The following is a 17,094-nucleotide window of genomic DNA, read 5'->3' on the forward strand; positions in this document are numbered from 1 at the left end:
GGCGAAAGGGACATAGAAAAACAGAAGGTTAATATTACTGAACAAAGGTATGAAGCTGTTTCTGTTGAAGGAAGTGATAAAGGGAATTGGTTAAAAACAACCTGGAAAGGAGATGAGGTAGGACAGGAAAAATACAGTATCATCACATGAAGTGAGTGGGATGGAGGGGGAGGATCACTGTACTCAATTATGTTACTAAATAATGCATTTCCTGACAGGTTAGGATACTGCCAGTTTCACTCTGACTGTGAAAAATTTTGAAGCAATGATAAGAAACATATCTGATGTTTTGGTAGAAACAGTTCAATAAGGGTCATGCAAATTCCTCTCAGCTTTATCAGCTGAGAAATTTAGCAAAGCTGTTCTGTAATCCTTAAAAGTGAATACTGAGAAGTTTCTATTTACCTTACAGTTTGAAACTGTTACTGTCCACTTTTCATGTGTTTGTTAAAAGTAAATTCTGCTAGTCAAGAATCACTTACAGAATTAAATATATTTGAATTAAAAGCTCTTTGCAGACTTAACAGAGGAGCAATACAAACTTCCACAGCTTATTAGAAACAGAATTTGCAGTCTCCATTTACTGAGTAATGTTGCATTTAAGCATTCCAGACTGATTTCCATAGTTTGCAGTGTTTTTTTCTTTCTTCCCTAAGTAACTTGTATGAGATATCTGATACTCTGAGAAAGGCTTACAGATGGCTCAGATGTCCTCTAGTTGTCCTGCTGCAGGATTCTGCCTTTGTAAAGGAAAAGGAGATTACAATGGAAAACTTTGTCTCCTTCTACTAAAAGCTTTTGCAACTTTTATTTTCTTAAAGGATCTCTGTGCAATTTTTCCTCCCTTTGTCTTTATAGACTTGATGTGAAAGAAATCGAAAGTATTTCAGGGGGAAAATTAGTGTGCTCTCCATCACAAGTATGATGAATTGCATTTCAGAAACAACATCTTTAATTGCTCACCTGGCCTGTATAACATCCTGTGGGTCAGCTGCCCTGCTCTTGAACACGTAATTTTCATTAAAATCTTGTGTGAGGATTAACATGAAAAGTAGTCTATAAAGCTGGAGTATCCTAATGTTGCTTTTCATGCCTCTTCTGCCATCATTTCACTCTTCCCTCTACCTCCCTGTTTTCCCCCCAAGGACAGTTCCCACAGGAGCTGCCTTTATCAGAAAGTAGAACTGCTTCAATTACCACTATAGTGAAAGACTTTATTCTCTATATTTTTTTTGGCTTTTTTTTCCTCTTCTCCCCTGTATTATAAAGAGGCCACCTTGCTTGTTCTACGTTTGTGAACAAAAAGTTTCAGTAGTGTAGGTTTTTCTAGCAATTTGATCTTCTCTTTGAATCTGCAAGAATACAGTGCAGCTTAATTATGCCACAGGCTCTTGATCATGAAAACTAATCACAATTGTAGGTAAGCAGCTCTGCTGTTAGAATATTCTGTGTTGTAGAAGAGTTTTTTGTGCTGCTGGTGCTTGCTGCCTTTCTCTTCAGTATTAAAACTGGTTTGTGGAAGTAGTGCAGTGTATCTCACATGAAATTCAATGCCTGACTCTTCTATTGGAAAACTTATCAGCAGATCCTAATGAGCTTTTGTATCCTGAGAGCTTTCTGGAAGCAGTAACTCTTCAGTTATTGGGATAGGGTGACATACTTGCTTCAGGACTCCAGCAGGATGTATGAACTTTCAAAACTGTTCAGATGAGTCCATAGATGACTTTAATTAGCACCACAGGCCAGAGCTTTTAACACTTTTTAAACTAGTAGTTTGGTGTTGACAGCACATCTTTCATGACTAGCCCTTGTTTGCTGCTGGGGTTGAGGATATCCAGGGCAAGTGTAATCAGCAGTAGCACTGACTGACAAAAGAATGTGAACTTTGCCTGCAATCTGCTCTGTAAAATACCTTAATCTAGTGGAGAAATACTGGCTGCAGGAGATGTATTTAAAAGAACTCTGGTCTCATTTGTGTCATATGACCTTCCTTCCCCCCACTGATGTTGTTTCAATATGTGCTGTCCCCTTTGAAAGTTACTTTAATGTTGAGGGGGTAACTAGAGATATAAAACCAAAACAAAACAGAAAAATTACGCTCAAAAGGCCTAGATTAGTGTCTTACTGTCTTTTGCATTATGGTTCTTAACCATATTCCAGTAACTTGAAATGAGGTTACTGCTTGTGTTCCTATGTATTCTTAAAATATTAAGCTGCTTAATATATCAAACAGGCTAGAGTTGCTTTTTTAAACTTAATGTTAGAATAGGGATCCATATATTTCCATGGGGGAAATTAAGATAATATTGCCAAATGGTGCCCTATGGATTTCTGCTTCAGGTGCTGCTTTTTAAGAGGTGTAGAGAGAGAACACCTAGGTAAGGCTTCTAAAGATAACAAATGTTCAGATTTACTTTAAATTATACTGTTAAATAGGTTCAGTTTAACCAGCTATTCTGAGTTCTGTTTGTTTTGTTAAAAAGGCAAATGAGTTGTTTAAATTCTGCAGACCTTCGTGTTAAGGGTAATGCCAATGATGAATTAAGGCAGAATGAGGCAGTGCTGTAGAGCAGCTCCATGAATCAATGTGCACCCTGTGGGAACTCCAGTGAGCATATGGCTGGGCTGCTGGAGTTTGGCTTCTGCAGTTGTACTTCTTTGTACAGTAGTGATTACTGCATGTTTCCTTTGTTCAAATTGCTTTTTTTATTTTGGTTCTTTTTCTTTCCCTGCAGTTGGTTATATTCTGGGCACTAAATGAAGGTGTTGCCAGACAGTTTGACTCCTTCAGAGATGGATTTGAGTCAGTGTTCCCCCTCAGCCATCTTCAGTACTTCTATCCTGAGGAGGTTGGTGAAAGTTTTTGCTGCTGCTTTTATAACCTTTATGTGGATGTATGGGCAGTCTTAACCTGGGTGCAGGGCATTTGTGACAGTCTGATGACATTGCATTTCTGATGCAAGTTAGTAAAACTGAGTGCTCCTGAAATTCCACACTTAACTCTTAAAGATTTCTCTGTTCAGTAGTCACTTATTTAATGCTTTTATTATGAACAGCTACATGTTATTTAAATTAACTATTTTCTGAGAAGTGCTTTAATTTATGTATCATACTTCATTTCTCTATGGAGTATGGGTACCCTAATGCCTTGTATTGCAGTACCTCTGAATAGCTGTAGATAGTTGTGGACGCTGCCTGGGTCTTCTATTAGAACAATAAAGCAAATAGTCAGCTCTTTAGCAAGGCTTCAGCAGTAAGAAGAGATTCAGATGAAGGGGTATAGAATAAGGATAGTTGGTCTTGCTTTAGTCTCACCACCACCATATCAATTTCCTTGTAAAATTCTCAACACTCCTAAGTGGACTGAATTTGGTTCTCTGGATGAAAAGAGAGAATGTTTTATTCTTCTTTGAGGGAATCTGTTTGAAGACTGTCTTTTGAGGGGCTTTTTTACCTTTATAAACTCAGACTTCTGACTTTAAGAACAAACATTAAAGCACACTTTGGAACAATGGGTTGGCCACGCCTTTGTGGTACTCCTGCGTTCCTGATGCTTTGCAAGGCAAAGAGGAACATTTACTCCTTGTTTAATTTTACAGTTGGAGCAGCTCTTGTGTGGCAGCAAGACAGACACTTGGGATGCAAAGACTTTAATGGAATGTTGCAGGCCTGATCACGGTTATACGCATGACAGGTAATATCATGTTGGTCTTGTTAAACAAAAAAGAGTAGAAAATATTTTATTGAAATAATCTTCATACATTGTTATTCAAGCTAAAGGAATTATATGACATATATTTGAAAATGTTCATACTGTGCTGAATATGAATCTGATGCAATTATTTTAATTATAAACAAAATAATATTCTCTTTGTTCTTTTCCCTCCTCAGTCGAGCAGTGAAGTATCTCTTTGAAATTCTCAGTAGTTTTGATAGTGAGCAGCAAAGACTGTTTCTTCAGTTTGTGACAGGCAGCCCCAGACTGCCTGTAGGAGGTAGGTTTTCCTTATTGCATGTTGCTGGGCGTGAAATTGCTGTTATTGATGTATTTCTGAATAAGATGTTTACTTCAGTATAGGAAGAAATTCCTTAACTTAGGTATTTGAGAGGTTCATACTAGTTTCCCATTTCTAATTTTAGAAGTGTCTGGGCAGATGTCAGGTATAATTCTCATAACCTTTGTGTTAATCTCATGACACTTCCTACAGTTGACTCTCCAGCTTTAAATTGTTGCCAGAAAATCTGTCAGAGGGCAAAAGAGTTCAAAATTTAAAACTGAAAGCTCCTAATACTGTATTTTTTGGCTAGAGGTGCATTAAGTCATGGCAACAATATGATGCATTGTAACCTGAAAACAAGTCTCCTTTCTAGAAAGAGACAATACTTAGGATAGTATTAATCTTATTTAATTTCTCCCCCTTTTGAATTTCAGCATTTAGGTAAAAGGCAGTGCAGTAAACAGAAGTTTGCTGTCTTTGCTAGAGACTGTTGTAAAATACACATTGTACTGTATTCTCAGCTGAGTGCTTTGCAGGTCAAAACAGCATTCATGCATCTGTTCCAATATTGACGTTCTTTGGGATTTGGGGGAAAGACTTGATTATTCTTTTTTTCTTAGTATATTTTGGGAGCTCTTCTGTGGAGACATGGTGCAAACACAATTGAGTATTTAGGAGTGTAGAAATGATAGCTGAAGCAAGAATAATCAGGTACTAGAGTCATAGATGATTCCTGTTAAGAAATGTGCATGAAGCCAACAAACTTAAAAACACTGGTTGGAATAGAATTTTTGCACCTACAGAACACAATTAAAAGGAGATTCATGCAGCTTATTCATTTATTTTAAATTAATCTTGTAAGACGAATCTGCAGGCAGGATTTGAGGTATTTTTAGCTTGTTGTGCAGCTTTATAAAGTCACATTCCAAACTCCTGAAGGTGTCCAAACTGAAGGAAGTCAGTTGTGCAATGCGTGCTTCTGTCACTGGGCATGTCCGCAGCCAGCTGTGGGTGTTCAGGAGGAGCAGCCTTATTCTGAGTGTCTTTTCTCATTACTAGGTTTTCGAAGTTTGAATCCTCCCCTGACGATTGTACGGAAGACATTTGAGTCCACAGAGAATCCCGATGATTTCTTACCCTCAGTAATGACCTGTGTGAACTATCTCAAATTGCCGGACTATTCAACTATTGAGATAATGCGTGAAAAACTCTTGATAGCTGCAAGAGAAGGGCAGCAGTCATTCCATCTTTCCTGATCACAATGAAAAATGCAATGTCTGCCTGTTACAGCAAAGAGAAACTCATGATTCTTTTCTAAATATATCACCTGAGTCAAGGAAACGTGTTACGCCTTCTTGTTGTAGAAAAACGGCTTGCAGATTATAAGCAGAGACACTTGGTTGATATTCATTAAAAGCCCCTATGGACTTAAAGTGATCAGGCCCTAAAAGTTGTTGTGACAAGGTTTCTTTAGCAAGTTCTTGTTTAAATTATCATTTATTTGATGAGTGAAGTTTTTAACTTGCTTTGCTGTGTGAAATTTAAAAAGGGATGTTTTTCCAGGCTGGAACAATAAATGTCGCTGTGCAGTTTAATACTGGGCTGTGTGTATCCATCTAGCTAAGTCTGAAGTTTTTCCTCCAAAGACAACTTTTGTACATAAGTACAGAAATTAAAATACACCATGTATTTGACAAATCTAGTTTAGTAGACTAGTTCTGTGTACCCTCACCTGCCTCTAATTTTACCCATCCTCATGTATTGTCTGATGTGCAATTCACTTGGTTCTTTTTGTGTGCAACATTCAACAATTGTTATGTTTTGGTTAGCATGGGCATTTAACTGCTCCATGCCTCTTTCTCTGATTAAGATAATTTAAATTTTACTGAAATCAAATATATATTGTCAATATAATGCAGCCTTTGTAACTAGGTAGAACCTTTCTTATAGCATAGTTTTACTGTAGTGGTAGGATATAATGGCGACAGTCGTTACCAGAGTGCTCCAGAGCTGTTTACACAGTGATTCAGGCAGCAAAAGCCTCGTAAGGGAGGCAGGGAAGAATTATTTCTTTCATGTAGTTGAAGTCCAACAGCTTGGGCTGGCCAGCGTGTATTGTGGTAAGGCCCAGAGCATTTCGAATTGATGTAAAGTTTTTTAAAAGACAAATTAGTCGTTTCATTCCCTGTTTGAGTAAAGAATTTTCCTGTTCTTGATCTAAGTTCCTGGCTAATTTTGTAGGTTTTTTTTTTCTTTTTTTCTTTCCCCCCAGTGCTAGCTAGGAACAAGCAGTTCAGCCTTTGTCTTTTGACACAGATAAAGCACCTGTAAGCAATGCTCTGTCCAACTGTTTTATGTGCTGATTTCTCAAATCTGCAATAATTTACTTCATCAGGTTAATGTTTTTACCTGAATATAAATAAACAAGTTTGCTTCACCTTTTTGTTCATAGTTTTGTACTGTATGCCTAAAGTTCAATTGTGTAAATTACTGTAATGCAAGTAAATCATCCTAAATCTACTTGGCTAACAACCTGCAACTTGTGGATGATTTACTACTAAAACAAGACCTTTTAAGACCTCCTACTTTGAGGGAAATTTTTTCCTTTCTATGCGTTCAAAAAACGGGCAATTACAAATATTCCTGAGATGTACCTGCTACATAGGTAATCTTTATGAAAATGTGATAGTTAATTACTTTTATTCAACTTTGAGAAATCAAAATTCCTTTCAGTGCTTAGAAATTGTTAAATTCTGGCTAATCAGGCTAGTTATTTCCCCTCAACTAACAAGTTTTCTTTTATCCAGCCGAAGAACTCGTACTTCCAGAACATGTAACGGACATTCTTCTGGTGAACATTCACAGAATTACCTGTGCTTGCTCAGACCAGTGCCACTGAAATGTAATACAGACCTGTCATGAGCATGAGTAGAATGTGAAATCCTTGCACAAAGAACCTGATAACTGAACAGTTTTTTATTACGGTATTAAACCCGACCGAAGGCGCTTCACCCTGTACATACAATAATGGTAGCGCGCAGTGCGGCATAGTTTGCATCCAACTTCAAGGCAGTGTTTAAACTATGGACTGGTGTTTAAATTGTTCTGATAACTTGATCAAACTGAGCACAAACAAGTGTTTATAGTGTGTGGATAGCAATTTGTTCATTTTTTAAGGTTCTATATTTTAAAAAAACTGACTTGTGTAAAAAAAAAAAAAGAAAAAAGCTAATATTTTGTATTAAAATATCATGTGTATTGATACTTTTTTTACCCATGTTGTCTCCCTCTAGAATCTGGCTTTCATTGACTTGGAAATTTTGAGGAGCTTTCAGATTTGATAGTGTAACTGTTTGTGTAACTGTTTCAGTGGGAAAATGAGTTGGTGCCTGTTAAAAAAGGAAGGAAAAAACAAGTACCTGTGGTGATGTTCTGGCTGTCATTTTGAGCGCAGACTAAGGTTTTAGTTTGCCTGAAAAGTGAATGAAACCCTTTTGGGTGACACTTCTTTTTTCCTACCAAGGGCAGCTTTTAGCATTTTAGAAAAGCAGTCTGGCTTAAAAGGTAAAGATAGTAAATTACAGGAATAAACTGAGAAGTCACATATGTATGTATCTAAGAGTAGTTCAGAATGAGTGGAGGGGTGGTGCAAGATCTTAAGGATTTCTTGTTTTCAGGAATTTTGGATTAAGGGAAAAGCTCACTAAAATCAATCTGTGGGTGTATGTAGTCATTGTAGTACTGCACTGCTTTGTATACCTTTATAAGGTATAATAAAAGGTGCAATCAGAAGTCTTATCTTTAAAATGGATGCTTTTTTTAGCGTGGTAAGTTCAACTGTTTTTAGGTAACACCACCAGTTACTGTTTTGGATGAGTTTAATGTCCTTCTGTGTTAACAAGAGTAGCAAAAAAATCAGTAATGGATGAAAGGGCCATAAAGGCACAAATAGCTCCTACTGAACTTGTGCAATATTTTTTTGTTGTTGTTGTTGGCTTTTTACCAAAATATCTTGTTTAGGGAACACTTTAGCATCCCATGTGACATGAATTAGTTACGGTTGTTCTTCATGTTCTCTAGGAAGGTGCACAAGAATTGATTCCCATTATGTATGAAGTTCCCCATGCTCACTGCCAAACTTAATCAGATACTCAAATTTCCATATGCAGACTGCTTTCGTAATTGAATTGTCCAGATTCTTTCTTCTTTCCCCTCAGCTGTGTGTTTTATTTTGTTCTGTCTCCTTTCCCTTACTGAGCTGATAAGAAGATGGGTGCCTAAGGGCAGGGACTGGTGGAATTCCAGATGCCTGTAACACTTGTGCCCTCTCTTCTAGCCCCTGGTGGAGGTAGGTCTGTCATCTGTGGAATTTCTGGGCCTTGGCCCTCCTGTCTTCACATGAGTAGTGCCAGTTCCCATGCTCTGAGCAGCCTGAACTCTGCAGAGGCAGGAAATAAGGGCCTGCCTGACATGAAAGAGAATGCCATGGGTTCAATATGAATGTGCCTTCCCCAAGTTTGCTATAGCTAAAGCTGTTGGCAGATTGGAGAAAAATGAAAAGCCTTGCTGAAATGGATTCTGGAAATGCTGGAATTCGAAGGGGAGGTATAATCTGCTAATAGGTGAGCCTTTTCAGGGTTCGCCTTGGCTTTCTCCTCCTCTCCTTTCCTGGTCTCTTGATTGCTGGAACTGGAAAGCATCTGTGCTATGTGAACTCTTCCTGTGATGCTGTGGGAACTTCCCAGCCTGTGTTCCCAGCGTGCCATATCTCCCCCTGTGTTGTGTTTTTAGGAGCTTTCCTCAGGTGAGTGTAGGTGGTTGCCCCAAGAGTAGGAGTGGTCACCCCAGCCCAGTGCAGCAGCACAAGCTGCACAGGCAGTGCTTGATCAGAACCTTGGTGCCTGTTGGTACAGCAGATGGGGAACATTCCATCCTCTGCTGCCTGTGACTGACAGCAAATGGCTGAAGGAATGACTGATTTCTCTAGAGGAATGCCATGTTCTTGTCTCCTGGTACTGGAATGTGTCTGTATTGATCAGGTATGAAGCTGCTTTGGGGGCAGAGGGAGGAATGGATCCTGGGCATGTTCCTTTTTTGTGTGTTATCTGGGACTAGTGACATCTCAGTGCTGCTTACAGCCCAAGCTGGGGGGGAATGGTTAAGATACATCCAGTATTTTCAAGGCACTAGATTGAAGTTCCTGATAGCTCTGCATCTACTTTGGCAGCAGCTGCTGGAAACTGGTTCTAAGAGAAAAACAGAGGAGAACAAAATGCTACAACAAGACACAAAACAAAAACCCAAACTACCCTAAAAGGCATAACAGCTGACATGAAAGCCCCTCTCCCACCCATACTGCCAGTCCTGTGATATTTCCCCATAGGGAGAACACTGAGCAGTTCAAGCTGGAAGCAGTATGTTGGGGTAAAGCAGCACGTGTACTGTGCTTTTGGTGTTGGCTGCCTCTCCTGTTTCCCCTCCTGCCCCTCACTTCAGGGTTAGGATTCCTAAACCCCCATAAAAGACAGAAGTAGATAAGCCTGGGGGAGAATGTGGGACAGCAACCACCCTGCCCTCTTGCCTCAGAACAGGAAGGGGTGTGGAAGGAGGAGGTTTCCCTTTGCAAAATGTAAGCTTCCACACTGAAAGCCAAGGTAGGTTCTTGCTCTGGAAATGGATGTAATGCAGTTTTCCCATCTCAACAGCTATTTCCCAAATATTTTACTCTTTAGCTGCTATCCAAGGTGTTCTAGGCTAAATATAGGCCTGGTCTGACTGCGGCTCGGCTGTTCTTGGGACTTACTGCATGCAGAAGCCTTTTTGACAGGCAGGGTGATGCAAGCACTGATCCAGAAATAGGTAGCCAATCTAAGAGGTGACATTTTATTTCTCAGCCTCATCTTCCAGCCCTTTTTACAGATTATTGCCTCAATGTATCAAAACTATCAAGACATTGGCTAAACAGTGAAAATTTGCTAGCTGATTACTTTTTCCCCCACATTTTCCCATATTTTGTGCTGTGCTTCTCAGAAAAAAAAAACCAAAAAAAAACCACCAAAACTTTATGCCTTCACTTCATAGCTTGTTATGCTTAATTTACTGGAAGTACTGATGTTACTAACCACTCAGAAATGTTTCCTAGAGTTTTGATATTTCTTGATAAAGGACCAGCTCTTGTTCTGGGGCACTAAAACTATAAATGCTATCCAGAAGGGGAAAAGTCATTTTAAAACTTAATCAAGCCGCAAAATTATTCAGTCTTTAGTAACATTGGGTTCTAAGAGTGGTAATTTTCAATTTATCGCCAGCGGTACTGGCACTTCTACTGGACCAGAAGTGGGAGGGAAAGGGAGAAACTGGCTAGAGAGCATCTGCTGGAAAGGCTGAGCCCTGGTCAGCTCTGTGCCTGGCAGCCAGGGAAGGCAGCATCACACACTGCAGTGATGGGAGCACAGCTGGTGAATCAAGGGAAGGGATTATTTCCTTTGCTTTATATCCCCAGAGGAGAAATTTTGCAGTCCCCGTGGGTTTTTTAAGATCCAAATGGATGTGTTTGTTTTGCTAAAGCATACCACAATTCTAAAATGAGTTCTCTTTAGAATTTAAAGTCAGAGCTGTATGACAGCATCAAACTAAATTGATATGCATTTTACCCTTGCACTGTTTGTGCTACATCAGTCCCATAAGTTCAAATAAATTCAGTGGGAGAAATTTATATGCAGAGAGGTTTTCTAAATTTTCTGATAAAATAAGTGGAAAACACAAGGCTCTTAGTTTCAGCTGCAGATTATGGGTAATCTCCACATCAGCACTCCTTTTCAACTGGCTGAAAATTACAGGCCTTAATTACTTCTACTTTTCAAAACGGTTTCAATTCTCAAAACTTTTTCCGGCTTCCTCTTCTGTTTTTAATATTGAATGAATTGGCACTTACCTGTGATGAGAAACTGTTATGACTCCATGTTCATCTCTGCCCCAGCAAGCACCTGGTCATTTCCAGTTTCTTCTGGAGTAAGTAGTTAGCATGATTTGACAGCACTTACAGAGAGGTGCCATAATTGCATATAGAGGAGTTTCTAGAAAGAGCAGTTTTCATAGGTGTTAGCAAAAAATAGCATCCTGAAAATGGAAAGATAGGAATTAGGAGTGTGAAATGGACAGGATAGGAAAAAGTTCTGCTTCTGTCCTGTATGTGGAGTTTGAAAAATGAGTACTGATAGGTGAGTGACCAGCAGTGCTGTGGATGTCCATGGAAATGCTCAAGATTGTTTATGATCATGTTACATCACTCACCTCCTGCTTTACTGTGTTAGTGCAAAAGTTTAGTGATACAGACCTGCAAAATACATTTTCAAAGCTCACTGTACAGATTAATTAAGCCTTAAACCTAAGAAATGTGTGGGCAAAGGAACAGAGTAAGATGCTGTTTAGGATCCTATGCCCAGTGTTGAGACCCTTGTATATTCCAGCTGTCAGTAATGTTTGATATTGTTGAAAGCTGTTGGCAGAATTCAATAGATCCTGCTTGTCTATGACAAGATAAACAGAGAAAGATATCTCAAGAAACTACCAATTAGTTCAAATCAAGTAGGATTTCATTTTTTGTATCAGTTATTAGGTGAGAGGCATTTATGGATCCACCAAGCAATCTTTGTTAATGAAGTTTTATAGGAAAACGTTTGTCTGAAGAACAGCAGTGAAAAAGCAGGGATGGGAGTTAAAGCTGTACAGGCAGCACGTCATGGGAGGAACACAGTGCTTTGTGCCCTAGCAAAGGTCACCCTGGAACTCAGCAGCCCCTGCTCTGCCCTAGCAGCACCGATCTCTTGCACACCTCTTCCAAAAGTAAATCAGAAGTGATGTACAAGTTGAGTTAGGTGGGCAGCTGAAGCTTTACAGCTCCTGAACTGTGAAAGCGCTCTGTGCAATACCAGCTGTATATTGTACAGCTATATCTCAATCTTCTCATATCCTTGGTATTTTTGCTACATACATTATATGTTACAATTACTGTCCCCACTCTTGCTTTCCTCTTTTTCTTCTCTCATAGTTTATTTTTCAGTAGTCTTGCACTAAAACACCTTCAACTGCTTCCTTCATACTAATAATTTAAAGGTTTTGTCCTTCTGTGCTGAAGCAGACTATTTCTGACCAAACTGCAGATGTAATAGCACTGAAGTCCACATGCTTCATATCTGTTAAGCCCAAAATAAGACTTTTAATCATTCTTCCAAGAGATTTACTTTTTTTTTTTTTTTTTTTTTTTTTTTTAGATACACCCATCCTCCCTGTCACCCTGGCTTCAAAAATAGATTCTTGCATCCACACAGGTGAATGCACTGATGCTTTGTGCAGGTCCTCTCCTATCCACATACATCATTCAGTGGTTGTAGTGGATCCATTATGTAACTGACGTTTTTGTTTTTCTTTTTTTGCTACTAAAGGCAACAATGCTTATTCCCATTCAGGGGACAGATACACAGACTGCAGCTTTGCCTCTGTTAATGGCAAATGTATATTTCTCCATGTATATTTCTTAGCTCCCTTTCCTCCACCACATTAAGGCAACGATGCTTATTCCCATTCAGGGGACAGATACACAGACTGCAGCTTTGCCTCTGTTAATAGTCTCTTTTCTCCATGTATATTTCTTAGCTCCCTTTCCTCCACCACATTAAATATAAAGGTCTTGTCTTGCTGTGCTCTGAGAAGGAACTGTTGTTCCCTCTCCTTCACCTCACATTTGAATGTATTCTCATGGCTGCCTCAGGCAATTAAAAAATCTTTAAAAAGCTTCTTTGTCATAATATTTGCCCCAGAAGTGATCATGATAAATGACGATTGCTGTCGATTCTTGTGGCTTGTTGTGATGGTTGATATTATCTCATTATACCCTTCATGATGGGTTGTTTTTCTGTAGTGCCTGACTTTTCCTCCCTTGTGCTTTAATGGTAAGAAAAAGTGGAGAGGTCTTCTTGTCCTTTCTATGCACAGCATCAAGTAGAACATGCTTACAAGAACAGTGTCTCAGAACTGTTACTCAATCTGGAAATGGAAGCAAAAAATCAACAGCTGCTAGAGAATTACTTTTTAACCTTATGTGATAAAAGAAATTAAAATATTAAGTTTAATCAAAATACTTTTAGACTTTAAATAATTCACAAATGGAATTAGGCAATTCCAGTTAGTTGTCAATATAAGCACTTATCAAAGGTGATATGGCCTTTTCTGTTATTTCTTTTAGGAGAGCTACCTATTTGAGAAAATGCATGTCTTTCACACCTCAATGTGAAGATTAGAATAATACAGTATATTATATAATAATGTCTTTTACCCTTCATGCTGTCATCATAGAGTTTTAGAAGATGTTAAGAAATCTAGACTATATTCTCTTTGTCTTACACCATATCAGCAAATCAGCCTTCCAAAGGGTGAATCTGCACCTCTCATTCAATTTTTATAGTAAAATTAATCTCAGTTCAATGTAATCTTACTTGGCCAGGGCCATTTATGAAGTTTACTGAAAAGTTCAGGTTAAGCACTGCTCCACAGAGTTTGCCTCATTTTTCATTTGTTGGAGCTTTGTTGAAGTGCCTGTGTTCCTCCTGCAGAGGCTCAGGGATTAGGAACTCTCCATTTGCAGCTCCCCAGGCTGCACACAGTGTGGGGATGGGCTGTGCTGCTGCTTTTCTTGTTTTCCAGAAAGACTGAGCTACAGCACCTCTGCATGGAGCTGAAGCTGTTAAATGGATGACACAGACTATTTCTGCAATATGCTCTCTTTTTTTTTGGTAATAAGAAGTACTTAACATCTTCCTCTTCAGTAAACCTGCGAACGCCGGTAACTCAGTTCCTTCAGTTTTTATACGTGCACTTGCTATTTCAGAAGTGATGATTGCTGAGGAAAGCAGCAATTTTAAAATGATCCTGGCACTGTCTTCAGCAAAACCAACCAGCCATCCTCCCAAAAGCCAAAGCCTCATTTCTAGAGCTCCACCTAATGCAGAATTGCCTGATAGAGCTCACCTTGCACACACCAGAAGTGCTAGATGTTGACAGAACCTGATATGTATCTTTGTGACAGCATATCAAATTTTTATGACTTAGATTTCTCATTACTTAAGCAAAAATAGGGACTTCAATCTGTGTGCCTCTGCCGTGGAGAATCCTGTGGGCATATTCTTTGAGGTTAACAGACACACAAACACTTTAAATCCAAAAAACCAAAAAGTGGTAAAGCTGAATGTGGAATGTAGATGAATGACTGCATTTGATTATTGACTTGCTAAACTGTGTAAGAGCATCAACTTTATAGCCACTTACAAACTAAGCACGAAGGTATTGAGAAAAAAAATAAACAATGTGCTGTTGCTCTGTTTTTGTAGTAGACAGTGGCATGGGATTAATAGTTGTCACTGCTGTACTAATACAAAAATGTCTGAGGTGTAGCCATAGAGATGAAAGTGAGCTATTTATTGTTTTTAGTATTGTAGATTTCTATAATTTTGTAGTAATTTCAGAAACAAAATATTCATATACAATTTATTAATCCAGAACTAAAATTAAAAACAAGTCATTCCACCCATTAGTGTGTTTTGTAGTATCTGTCAGCCTGAAAAAAAATCCCCAGGTTGGAATATTAAAGTCACTCTCTAAGGTTTTTTATTTGAGGTTTGATAAATCCTCCATTGCTTTTTGTCTGATGATGTAAAAGACCAAATGATTTCAGTACTAAGGCACAGATTAAGAATCTTTCTATTTTGTGTTCCACACTCTGGCATTTCTTTCTGATTATTTTTACAGTACAAGGGAAAGCCCATGTAATTTTTGGGCTATTCCCTATAAAATCTTTACATGCCCATATAAGCTCAACATTCAACCTGATTCCTCAGAAACCAGTAACTGTTAGTGGGAGATAACTGCAATTACAGTGGTTATACAAGAAGTGGTCAAGATTCAACTTTTACTGCCATGATATGTCCATGCAAGCTATAGCTAGTCTTAATAAAGAGTGACCACAAAATGTTCAGCTCATCTAAAAGCATGTTAAAAATGGCTTAATCTTAATGTAGAATCACCTACAAAGTAAAAATGCTATGGTAATTATTTTAGTAACATGTAGCTCCTTAATCTGTGAGGGGGGAAAAAGTAAAATTAGATCTGGTGACTGAAAACTAGAATAATTCAGATTAAAATTATGATTCCTGAGAAAAATATACCTCTGTCTTCATCACTCGTTGTCTTCAAATAAAGACTGGATACTGCAATTTATGCATATTTCTGGTCTGAATATAAAATAAAGGAGAGGTTCTTTATGTGGGAGGTCTCACGAAAACTGGCCCAGAACTGTCTTACAACATTACCATTTTGTTTTGAAAAGGTTTTAAGAAACAGTGGATAGAGTTTCTAACAGGCTGTCATTAACTCTGACTGTGGCCTGTGTGGAATGCCAGCACACATCCACTGCCTCTGCAAACACCACTGATACCTTGCATCTGTCCAGTCTACTTGTCCCTAAATTCGGGTTGATGTAAAGACCATGTCATGCACAGTAGCCCTCTTTTTCATGACAATGAAGTCATACTGGCTTCATTGTTTTCCCATAAAGATGTAATATTTATTCTTAATTTTTACAGAAATTAGAACCTGGTTGTATTCTCTAGCAAGGTTCAGCATTGTGTAAACCAGTAGTTCAGAGCTTTAGGATGAGTTTTGTACTTACCAGCCCCTCTGTAGCTGTTAGGCAAGAATCCAGCTTGTTGGTTAAGTCTTTAAATTGTTTAGGATCTGAAGCTTGAACTGTAAAATTGGGGTAAACCACTTCTTCACCTCAGAAGAGGGGTGAGGAGGTGGTGAGACATGATCAGCACTCAATTAACCGGGACCCTGAACATTCATCCTTGAAAGGAGTCAAGATATTTTGTGGGTCCACATTTATTAAAATAGGTGCATACACCACTTAACAAGAGCGAGTGCCAGGTGCTGCACTGGGCCAGGGCAAAGCCTGGTACCAGTCCAGGCTGAGGGATGAAGGGATTGAGAGCAGCCCTGCTGAGAAGGGGCTGTGTGTGAGAGGCTGCACATGCCCCGGCCGTGGCACTCAGTCCAGAGAGCCAAACGCGTCCTGGGTGCAGCCAGAGCCCCGTGGGCAGCAGGGCAGGGAGGGCTCTGCCCCTCTGCTCTGCTCTGACCCGCCTGGAGCACTGCATCCAGAGCTGGGCTCCAGCACAGCCAGAGGAGGTCACCAACTTCTGTTACAGGAAAGGCTGAGACAATTTGCTTTGTTTAGCCTGAAAAGAGAAAGCAGTGGTGTGACCTAATTGTGGCATTCCAGTACCTGAAGGGAGCCCAGAAGAGAGGGGGAGAGGGATTTTTTACAAGGATGTGTATGGACAGGCCAAGGGGCAATGGATTCAAACTGGGAGTAGGTTTAGATTAGACACTGCAGAAATTCTTTTCTGTGATGGTGGTGAGGCACAGAAACAGGCTGACCAGAGAAGCTGTGCCTGTCCCATCCCCAGAAGTGTTCAAGGAGAGGCAGGATGGAGCTGTGCCTAGGAAAAGGTGTCCCTGCCCATGGCAGGGGTTGGGACTAAATGATCTTTAAGGGCCCTTCCCACCCAAACCATATTGTGATTCTCTGATCTCTTTTTGAAATAAATGCTAAAGGAGAGAATGAAACTGAAAAGATAAGCCCAGACTGAGCCATAGTCTACTAATTATGAAGTAATGTAAAAGAACAGATAACAAAAAAGTGATATTTTATTGTGGGTTTCCATGCTAGTGAGGTTGGTATTACAGAGCAATAATAAATTGAAAGACTTCACATGAATATCTGAAAAAAATTTCAAAGAATAATTGAATGAAAGAAAATATTGCAACATATAAATTCTGTTTTGTGTTTTCTGGGAAATTTTGTGCTGAAATTAAAGCAATAAAAGCAGTTCTTTATTTGGGTTATTTTTTATTGCTGGCTACCCCTTGAGAATTTCAGGTACTGTTCTTTTGTGTCTACCAGCCAAACTAAAGCATCACCTTTTTGTTTACTGCTCAGAAAGAATAACAAAAGAAGCATTAAGCCTTAAAACCTGTCAGT

At 39.1% G+C, this 17,094-nt stretch overlaps 1 protein-coding gene across 14 annotated transcripts in view; it reads left to right on the forward strand.

The window, feature by feature from the left end:
- Positions 1-5,593, forward strand: part of TRIP12 (thyroid hormone receptor interactor 12) — a 77,331-nt gene extending 71,738 nt beyond the window's left edge. For all 14 annotated transcript variants that reach the window (XM_041414414.1, XM_041414410.1, XM_041414421.1 and 11 more), the window contains 4 exons: positions 2,736-2,849; positions 3,600-3,694; positions 3,892-3,995; positions 5,058-5,593. In XM_041414414.1, the coding sequence (XP_041270348.1) occupies positions 2,736-2,849; positions 3,600-3,694; positions 3,892-3,995; positions 5,058-5,254 (510 nt within the window). In that variant the 3' untranslated portion in view covers positions 5,255-5,593. The remainder of the gene's footprint in view (positions 1-2,735; positions 2,850-3,599; positions 3,695-3,891; positions 3,996-5,057) is intronic.
- The last annotated feature ends 11,501 nt before the right edge of the window (positions 5,594-17,094 follow it).

The sequence above is a fragment of the Onychostruthus taczanowskii genome, unplaced genomic scaffold, assembly GCF_017590055.1.
Source record: "Onychostruthus taczanowskii isolate IOZ18803 unplaced genomic scaffold, ASM1759005v1 scaffold45, whole genome shotgun sequence".
NCBI lineage: Eukaryota > Metazoa > Chordata > Aves > Passeriformes > Passeridae > Onychostruthus > Onychostruthus taczanowskii.